Here is a 10,591-nt window from a genome sequence, read left to right as displayed (position 1 = left end):
ATGGGCATGTGCAGTGAATATCAGCACTATGTGGCCAGAAGTGTGATAATATAATTTATTTTGTGTAATAAACAACTGCAATGATAGATGATTACAACAAATAGATGAGTAATACATAAAAGTAATACATAGATGAATAATGATGATGAGTTAAGATGCGTAATCATGGGAACAAGTGGGTTTACAATCGGGAGCAAAAGCTGAAATGCCTCTACTGAAGCCAATTGCACTAAATGCACTAAATGTGCACTGTTACAAGAATATTTTTCTTTCTATTGTTTTCTGTAAATTTATATAATTTTAAGTTAAGCAGGACAGAGTTCTTTTAAAGAAAGATTTACTTTTATTCTCAAAAGTTAAGCATGACAATCTTCCGTTTAAGAAAGAGACCTGTTTTATTGTGTTAATGTTGTCATTTTGAGCTAAAAATAAATGGCTAAATGATTTTTGTTTCCCATGTGTTGATATCACAAAGAATACGCATCTACTTAAATCAAATTCAAGTCAAATGGTTAAAAAAATAATTTCACACACAAAAAAAGAGCTAAAAAATTCACCACACTGGGAAGGGTGAAGACAACTGGGTCGCCCGGCCCTGGCCACAAGGTGTCCCTTATTTATTTCTCAGGGAGTTGGCAACCCTATGTGTCGCCGAGTGGGGAAAAACAGTTAGACACATGAACGGGTTGGTGGTGTACCTGGGGATTCTGTTTAGGACTATGCTTCCTCCTCACCGTCACCCAGCCGCCCTCTTTCCCCAGCTGCTTCGGGTCTGCCGGGGAACAGCTAGCGGGGCCCACGCTATCTTCGGCTGCACCAGCTACAGGGGCCTGGCTAGCTACGGGTGAATGAAGGGTGCGAAGTAGGGTTGCCAACCGTCCCTTAAAAAACGGAATCGTCCCGTATTTAGAAACAAAAGTACACGTCCCGTATTGAGCTGAAAAGGGACGCACTTTGTCCCGTAATACAGTGAGAATCAAAAGTAGTCTTTAAGTTTTAATGTAATTAACGCTTTGTTTGAAGACATAATTCCCAGCCCCGCTCCTGCTTTGTGACCAATGAGCTGACAGCACACTTATGACAATTCGAGTATGACAATTCAGATTACCGCTCATCTCATTGGTTGAGGAAAGGTCGCTTGCGGAGAAAATACCGGAAGACAACAGATGACCACAACAAAAAGCATGGCCAACGGGGAAACAAACGCCGACATTGCGGTGCAAGTCTCAGACGACAGTACACCTGAAGGTGGGCAAACACTGTGCGATTTTCAAACTGCACGATTGGCTCGCATGGGTTATAAGTTCATAGGTCACGATGCAGGGTCTCACACTATACCGCCCGATGCTCTGATGCGACCTGAGTGCTCACACTGTGCGTCCATAAAATGAAGGTTATAACAGAAAATCTGTCGCTCGCTCTCCCTCTCTGTCTTTCACTCACACAGACACACACCACCATCAACTTTGCTAAATTGCTAATGAAAAACACTGATCAGGCAGCTGTGATTGAGCAGCAATGTAAATCCAACTATTTTCACGGTTGTTGTGGTCGTGATAATTTGGTGATGCCACATCGAAAAGGCTTGGATGAGCTTTCCAAAGTTCTACAAGTTGTGCCTCCGTTGCTTGTGTCCAGATCACACGCTGCACAGCCGTGCTGCTCCGTCTTTTTCACCGACGTTTACGTGTTTGCGCGTGAGCAGTGTGAGCGGCTGCGGTGACACCCTCACGAGCGATTGATGATCGGGAGCTGGTCGTGAGGTGTTAATCGCTTCTCGTTACCCCACGTATACTACACGATGCACGATGAAGGCCAAAATCGGGCCGATCACCAAATTGGTCGCATGACTCAAAAATCGGCTCAAAATGGGCCAAAAATCGCACAGTGTAAAACCAGCAATGTTTGTTCCTCTCAGAGAAAGAAAAAAAGGCTGCAAAAGTACAGGGAAGAATGGGAAAAGGAAAACACCTGGCTGGAAAAGTGCACGATAACACCTGTAAAGCGCACTGCACTGTGTGCCGGCGCACTTTTTCCATAGGCATGCTTCTAATGGTGGGCACATGAAGAACATGAGGGGCGTGAAAGCTCGGGGAACCCTTAACCAATTTTTGTCCACCAGGCCACGGCAGAAGCAGATATGGTATGTAAACACTGGTTTGTTTGTTTTTAAACCCTCTGGTTAAGGTTAAAATGGGCATGTGCAGTGAATATCAGCGCTATGTGGCCAGAAGTGTTATAATATAATTTATTTTGTGTAATAAACAACTGCAAGGATAGATGATTACAACAAATAGATGAGTAATACATAAAAGTAATACATAGATGAATAATGATGATGAGTTATAATGCGTAATCATGGGAACAAGTGGGTTTACAAACGGGAGCAAAAGCTGAAATAATGCCTCTACTGAAGCCAATTGCACTAAATGCACTAAATGTGCACTGTTACAAGAATATTTTTCTTTCTATTGTTTTCTATTAATTTATATAATTTTAAGTTAAGCAGGACAGAGTTCTTTTAAAGAAAGATTTACTTTTATTCTCAAAAGTTAAGCATGACAGGCTTCTGTTTAAGAAAGAGACCTGTTTTATTGTGTTAATGTTGTCATTTTGAGCTAAAAATAAATGGCTAAATGATTTTTGTTTCCCATGTGTTGATATCACAAAGAATACGCATCTACTTAAATCAAATTCAAGTCAAATGGTTAAAAAAATAATTTCACACATAAAAAAAGAGCTAAAAAATTCACCACACTGGGAAGGGTGAAGACAACTGGGTCGCCCGGCCCTGGCCACGAGGTGTCCCTTATTTATTTCTCAGGGAGTTGGCAACCCTAGTGCGAAGCCGAGTCTCCAATTCAGTAATCCTGGCCTCCAGAGCTGCAAATATGCTACATTTGTTACAGATATCATTACTGCTAAAGGAGGCCAAGGAGTAACTAAACATCTGACACAATGAGCAAGAAAGTGCAAGAGGGACAGGTGAAGTAGCCATGGTGCTAACAAGTCGGCTACGAGCTAAGCTAAGCTAGCGAAACAGTACAGAGACAGTGAGTGAATACTTTGGCTATAAATTAGGTAGTGAGTACACAGAAAGTGTGCTTCGGATGAAGCACGTGAAGATTATACTCTGAGAAAAGAATGTATTTAAAAGTTGTTAATTAAATTGCTAAGCAAATAAGCTACTCAGAAACAGGAAGTGATACTCTACCGCAGAGCGAGCGAACACCAAGTGACAGCGCCACCAAGAGTATGTCAGACATCAAATTTGATGCAGAACACCTGATTGTTCTGCAAATAGTTTGAAATGTTTATTTTTAAAAAAGCCTTGGCTACATTTTTAGGTAAACAGCTGCAAAAAAAAACTTTGTTGTTTGCATAACTCAGTGACTTTTTTGAAGAAGTAACTATATAATTAATTGCCCAACATTGGTCATTATATACTATATTTTGCAGACAGAGAGTTACAGGACTCTCTCCCAGACCACAGACACATACTCATAATACAAGTCAGAGCTTTATATAAAAAAAAAGAAAAAAAGTTTTGTTTTCTAAAATTGGAGTTCAAGTTATTTTTACTTCCAATAGTGTTAACAAACTACATAGGTCACGAACAAGATTTTTTTTTTTTAACTTTTCATTGTAAGTGGGCTAAATCAGTTAATTAAAAGTAGTCTAACATAAATGTAAATGCTGTAATTTTTGTTATTTTAATAAACCATGTAGCTTGGATGGATTCGATGCTGGCGGGACCACAGTGCACACGTCTGCTGTTGCTCACAGTGGTCCAAGGGTCCGCTCAAGGAGTTTGTGTGTTCGCTTAAAAACATTAAAAATTAGAGGGAACATTGCCCTGTAGCATTTTGTGCTGAGTTATGTAAATAGAATTAGTGGAATTTAAATCTATCCTAAAACTATCCTCATCTACCATTAGTTTTGGAGGGTGGGGGTGACATCATACATGATGTAATCTGCAGTCTTTGGTGATATGTAAACACAGACAATTGATATCCAGCGTGATTTGATGAGGGAGCTGCCAAGTTAAGACTTCCTGTTGTTGTGAGACTTAAAATATGAAAGCACTGTTGTGTGCTTTCAAACAGGTTTGGGTTAACCCAAACCTGTTTGGATTTAGAAAGGTTAAAACTGATTCTTTTTCTTACAACTGTTTATCACTGTTAACAGCATATTTTTTACTTCTTCAACAGCATCTGATAATTTTTGTAACTTAATATTTGTTAAATATGTCTTTACAGAATGCTTCAATCAAACTAACACATTTTATTATAGGTGGTTTTGACACAGTCAAAAGGCCTGTAGCAGTTGGTGTGGTTATGCTGATAATTTATTTATTAGCTGTTTTGGCAAGTTTGGTCAATATCATCTTCATTGTTTCTGACAAGCAGTTACACAAACCAATGTATCTTCTGATTTGCAATCTTGCTGTTGTTGACATCTTCTATACCTCTAGTGCCACTCCAACAATGATCGGGGTTCTACTTGCTGGTGTTAATACCATATCATATGTGGAGTGTTTAATTCAAATGTATGTTTACCAGGTGGGAGCAACAATGGAGAGGTTTTCTTTAACAATTATGGCATTTGATCGGTTAATTGCTATAATTTGTCCTCTTCAGTACCATGGTTATTTAACAATTACACGTACACTAGTATTTACATACATTCTGTGGATTGTTGCCTGTAGTTTTGTGCTTTTTACACTTGTAACAGCTACACCGCTCCCTCACTGCTATTCGAGGCTTAGGTACACTTTCTGTGACTATGGTGCAGTTATGCGAACCACTTGTGTTAACCCAGAGAAATATTTCAACCAAACTGCCATTATATCATTTTTTCTGTCATTTTTCACATTCACTTTCATTTGTCTTTCATATTGTGGAATCTTATTTTTTGTGAAAATATTATCAAATAATGACAAAAAGAAAATGGGAAGCACTCTTGTGAGTCACCTGATTTGTGTATCATGTTTCTACTGTCCTCAGTTTGTCATTGTTATCTTGACCAGATTTGGTGTGGTGTTAACTCTTGAAGAACGCCAAGGTTTATTGATTGGCACCATCCTCGGTCCATCTCTTGTAAATCCTTTTGTTTATTGTCTCAGGACAAAGCAAATTAAAAGTAAGATCTTTAAGATACTCAGGAAGGTTAACACAGCTGATTAGAGTCTTGTGAACTGTGAATACACTTACTTACTGGGCACAAATACCTTACAGTATGAAGTTCCTTGAGGCAACTGTTGTTGTGATTTGGCGATATATAAATAAAATTTAACTATTAAAATATTCATATATGGACTTTCTAAATCTTGTTTGGTGATTTGTGAACTTTTGAACCCTATTTATGTGAGAAGTCACATTTAATGCAAAAATGTTGAAGATAATTTTCTTACACAAATTCTGAAACACAGAATGTTCCAATTCACTCTCGGACTTTTCTGAGTTTTGATTAAAATCCACAAGTTTACAATTCAAGTACTGAACTAACACCTTCTCTAACTGATTCTTTGACAGTTTTTTAGTGATTATTTATTGTTTTTTGTGAGCAACACTGTGTGACAATAACAATTAAGTAATTATTTTTATTTTGAAACAAAATAACAAAATTAATGTTTTAATGTTGTCTGAGCAGACTTTTATGACCCTAAGAATATTTATTTCCTTTGTGAAAACAGTTGAGGTCATTAAAAAATTAATAAGCCAAGGGTCACGTCAAGAGAGTAAGAGGATCTTTTTGTTGAATCAACTACTAAAAAAGCAAACTTCAGATGGGATAGGAACGGGCCGTGAAAAGAAAGATGTCTAAATTTAGAAATTATCTTCTTAGATTTTTTTTCTATAAACTAAAAACATTTTCATCTTGTATATGAGAGGTTTTTTTGGGCTACAACCCACATACTGAAGTGTGCTGCTAACTCACAAATGGATATATTATATGAAATATTAGTGCTGACTGTATTTGTCAGTTAACACTTTGAAACATTCTCATTAAGCTGCAATCTGAATGTATCCTATGCTGTGACAAGAAATGTTTTGCAGGGCAAATACTTTCCATGACATTATCATTATAATTATTACTAACACAAGAAGAGTGATAAATGCATCTCCCCTGACCTGATATTTCTTTTTCAAAGATATTTTACAATTTGAAGCATATTTTATGTTATTTTATGCATGTCATACTATAGGACATTGAATAAAAAAAGATGATGATGATGATGATAATAGAAAAACTTAAGAAATCTTTTTTTTTTATTATTATTCACCTCCAGCCATATGCAGTTAGTATTCTTTTTTTGGGAGAGCTGCATAACAGTACATCCACAGTAGGTAAAATTGCAAAATAAATTGAAAATATATGATGGCAAACTCCAAATGGCAAAATAGGACTAAAATCACTCAAACTAATTTCATATACTGGTTTTAAAACCATTTTAAAAATATTCGGTCCTGTTGTATGACAACTGTATCCTCATGTGACTGCAGGATGCAGTGGTGTCCCTGCTGGTTCAGTGTGTATATTTCTCCTATATTGGCTTCCTTTCACGGGCTCCCTGTTAAATCCAGAATTGAACTTAAAAATCCTATTCCTCACATACAAGGGCTTAAATAATCAGTCCCCACCTTATCGTAATGACCTTATATTACCATATCACCCCATTAGTGATATGGTAATATTCACTCTTGCACTGCAGGCTTACTTGTTGTTCCTAGAGTATTTAAAAGTAGATTGGGAGGTAGAGCCTTCAGTTTCCAGGCCCCTCTTCTATGGAACCAGCTTCCAGTTTGGTTTTGGGAAATGGACACTATCTCTACTGTTAAAAGGATGTTTTTCCTTCCCACTCACCAAAGTGCTTACTCATAGGGGGTCATACGATTGTTGGGTTTTCTCTGTATATATTATTGTTGACATTGTTTATCGGGGTCCAAATTGTTTTTGCCTGTAGGAATGTTTGGGCTGGCACAACACTTGATATCTTCGTGCTCATAGCAGAAACAGGTGAACAATACTTCTGTTGTATCATCCTTTCGATTTTAGGGTTGCTGGTGTTGGCAGCAGTGACACAGAAAAAATCAGGGTCATTACGAATTTTGGCTTCCTCATTCACAAGTTTGACAAAAAATGAAAAATGGAGGAAAAGGCACTGCATTCTTTCTTTTGAGCCTCGAGGTAGCTGTTACCCATCTCGTCTGAAGGCTTTATGCCCAGTAGTTTTCTGGTCAATCATCAAATCTCAGCAGGCCACAGCTGATCATCTCCTTTCGTTTCACATATTTTGTTAGATCTCAAGTGTCAGCATGACTACCCCTTGCAGGTGTGGGTGTCCATACCTTGGACTGAGGATGCTGAAATGGATCATTATTTGCTGGCTGTCCTCCATAGCTCCAGTTGCAAGACTCTCTCTTTGTCACGGTTTGGCATGGCAAACTGTGGGGGTGTGTGGGGAAGGAGGACCCAGGCGCGGTGCTCTATGTACAAGCAGTGCGTTTATTTACAGTGAAAACTGTACACACAACAATACATCCCCATGTGCTCCCGACTTCCACTCCGTGTCTTCTCCCAGTGTTTGTGCTCGTGTGTCCGCTCCCTCGTGCCAGTGCACTCTGTGTCTGCTGCCCTCTCATCCAGCAATCCTTCCTGGGAAAATAGAGGCAGTAGTTAGTACCCTCAGTTCACTTGGTAAGCTCACACTCACAAACAGACCAACTGGAGAACTGACGGGAAGTCTCACGAAATGATCCCGCGTCGGTGGGAGCTCCAAGACTCTCTTAAGTAGCTCCCCCGACGAGGCCTGATCAGGAGCACGTGTGTGGCTTCGGGTGTGGCCACTCCACCAGCAGGGCCACACCCACCCGGCCTGAAGGCGCCCGCAGACCGGCGCTCGCAGAAACACATACACACATCCGCAAACAGGAAGAAGAGAGACAGCAACACCAAATATACATATAATATAACCAGTCCATAACTGCTCAGGGATCCTGGGTTGCTCAGACCCAGAACCCTGACAGTACCCCCCCTCTAAGGGTCGGCACCCGACGACCCCAAAACAAAAACAAAACCACAGTCCAACCAACCCAGGGCGGGCGGCGGGGGTCCAGGACGGAGGGCCAGAACCAAAACAAGCAAAAACAATAAGTAACAAACCCTCCCAGGTCACAGTCAAGTCAGACCGCACATCCCGCAGCGGCGCAAAAAAAAGAAAAATGCCACAAAACAGTCTCAGGCAGCCCATCACTACAACAAAAGAGTTCAGGCGGCCTACCTTGGGTCCCGTGATGGCAATAGGACGCTTCAGGCGGCTGACCTCGAGTCCTGTGGGGGCAGCGTTGCAGCTCCGGCGGGCGGCCATGGGTCCGGCAGCAGCAGCAAAACGGTTCTGGGGGCCTGCCACTGATCCTGTGTCGGTGGTGCTGCATCTCTGGTGGCCTACCCGGCGTCCAGAGGTTACGGCGCTGCAGCTCCGGCGGGCGGCCACGGGTCCGGCGGTGGTGTTGCTGATGCGGCGGGCGGCTATGCGTCCGGCAGCCGCTGTGAAACGGTCTCGGTAGGCGGCCACGGGTCCGGTGACGACAGCGTGGCAGCTGCGGTGGGCTTCCACGGGTCCGGTAACGGCGGCGTGGCAGCAGCGACGGGCGGCCACGGGTCCGGTGGCGTGGCAGCTGTGGCGGGCGGCCACGGGTCCGGTGGCGTGGCAGCTGTGGCGGGCGGCCACAGGTCCGGTGGCGGCGGCGGCGTGGCTCCGACGAGCAACCGCGAGGTGTGGCACCTGATCTACGACGTGCTGGTTGCGGTCGTGCGGGTCGCGGACGTGCGGGACGCGGACATGCTGACCCCCCCGACTCTCCAAGGTCTTGCGTGGGCAGCACGGGTTCCTCCTGCCCGCTGAGCTCCTCCGGTGGCGGCGCGGGCTCCACAGGCTTGCTGAGCTCCAGCTCAGGCTGCGGCGTGGGTTGCTCCGGCTCGTCCCACTCCCTCCGCTCGCTGAGCTCCAGCTCGGCCCCCTCCGGCTTGCCGCGCTCCTCAGCTAGCGGCGCTGGCACCACCGGCTCGCTGAGCTGCTCCTCCGGCGGCTTGCCCCGGGTCCGGTGGCGACTGCCCTGCTCCCCAGGCGGCCCGCCCCGGGTCCGGCGGCGGCGGTGCTGCTCCGGTGACCTGCCCCGGGTCCGGCGGTGCTGCTCCGGTGAGCAACAGCGAGATGTGGTACATGGCCGATGACGCGCTGGTCGCTGACATGGACGCGCTGGATGTGGACGGCGTGGAGGGCGCGCTAGACGTGGAGGTCCCTCCGGCAGCGGCGCTGGCTCCACCGGCTCGCTGAGCTGCTCCTCGGCTGGCAGCGGCGCTGGCTCCACCGGCTCGCTGAGCTGCTCCTCGGCTGGCAGCGGCGCTGGCTCCACCGGCTCGCTGAGCTGCTCCTCAGCGGCTGGCAGTGGCGCTGGCTCCACCGGCTCGCTGAGCTGCTCCTCAGCGGCTGGCAGCGGCGCTGGCTCCACCGGCTCGCTGAGCTGCACCTCGGCTGGCAGCGGCACGAGCTCCTCCGGCTCCTGCCCGCTGAGCTGCTCCTCGGCTGGCAGCACGAGCTCCTCCGGCTCCTGCCCGCTGAGCTGCTCCTCGGCTGGCAGCACGAGCTCCTCCGGCTCCTGCCCGCTGAGCTGCTCCTCGGCTGGCAGCACGAGCTCCTCCGGCTCCTGCCCGCTGAGCTGCTCCTCGGCTGGCAGCACGAGCTCCTCCGGCTCGGGCCGAGCAGGTCCGGGTGGCGTCGTAGCAGGTGGCACTGCTACGGATGGTGAAGAGCTGAGCGGTGTGGAGATCGCTGAACGAGGAGACGCTAGCTGAACTGTTGGCTGGCTTACAGCAGCGTCGGCGGTGTCACCATCCACTAAAAACAAAGAAGCAAATGGGGTGAGAAATGAAAAAGTGTCCTTATTACTCACCACAGCCGGCTCTTGAGATGTCCGGGAAGTCGGCTGCGGTGAGGAACGCCGGCGGCGCGAACGTCGTTTCCGGGGAGACGTCGGGGCCGGCGTGTCAGGCTGTGCATCCACCAGCTGACCGGGCTGGCGAGCAGCCTGAGTAGGAGAGTGAAGGTGGAGAGTTGAGAGCAGGAAGTCCAGGACTACTGAATTGAGGGAGTCCACCAGCCAGGGGAATTTGAACAGCGTCTCTTGCAGCCGCCTCTCCACGGCGTGACGCAAACCTTCCGCGGGCTTCTCCCCCCACAACTCGCATAGGCGGTAAACCTTGTCCATCACCTCCCTCCTGAGCCTCTCCTCAGAGACCGCTGGGTCCATGCCGGGCGGGATCATTCTGTCACGGTTTGGCATGGCAAACCGTGGGGGTGTGTGGGGAAGGAGGACCCAGGCGCAGTGCTCTATGTACAAGCAGTGCGTTTATTTACAGTGAAAACTGTACACACAACAATACATCCCCGTGTGCTCCCGACTTCCACTCCGTGTCTTCTCCCAGTGTTTGTGCTCGTGTGTCCGCTCCCTCGTGCCAGTGCACTCTGTGTCTGCTGCCCTCTCATCCAGCAATCCTTCCTGGGAAAATAGAGGCAGTAGTTAGTACC

The 10,591-nt window shown here is 45.8% G+C and overlaps 2 protein-coding genes across 2 annotated transcripts; one reads left to right on the top strand and one right to left on the bottom strand.

Moving 5' to 3' along the window:
* The first annotated feature begins 4,147 nt into the window (after positions 1–4,147).
* LOC146503627 (olfactory receptor 6M1-like) lies at positions 4,148–5,808 on the top strand. Its single transcript, XM_085184010.1, has one exon. The coding sequence runs from the start codon at positions 4,248–4,250 to the stop codon at positions 5,184–5,186; it is 939 nt and encodes a 312-aa protein (XP_085040136.1). The 5' UTR covers positions 4,148–4,247; the 3' UTR covers positions 5,187–5,808.
* Positions 5,809–8,532: 2,724 nt separating this feature from the next.
* LOC146503626 (uncharacterized) lies at positions 8,533–10,355 on the bottom strand. The gene is made up of 2 exons (XM_085131214.1): positions 8,846–10,355; positions 8,533–8,759 (listed from the first exon to the last, which is right to left on the bottom strand). Exons 1-2 carry the CDS (start codon positions 10,344–10,346, stop codon positions 8,533–8,535), a joined length of 1,728 nt encoding a protein of 575 aa, XP_084987340.1. The 5' UTR covers positions 10,347–10,355.
* Between the last annotated feature and the right edge of the window lie 236 nt (positions 10,356–10,591).

This window comes from Neolamprologus multifasciatus, chromosome 14 (genome assembly GCF_963576455.1).
Source record: "Neolamprologus multifasciatus chromosome 14, fNeoMul1.2, whole genome shotgun sequence".
NCBI classification, from domain to species: Eukaryota; Metazoa; Chordata; class Actinopteri; order Cichliformes; family Cichlidae; genus Neolamprologus; species Neolamprologus multifasciatus.
Note: the sequence above shows the minus strand (reverse complement) of the source record. Positions and strands in the feature narration are given on the sequence as shown.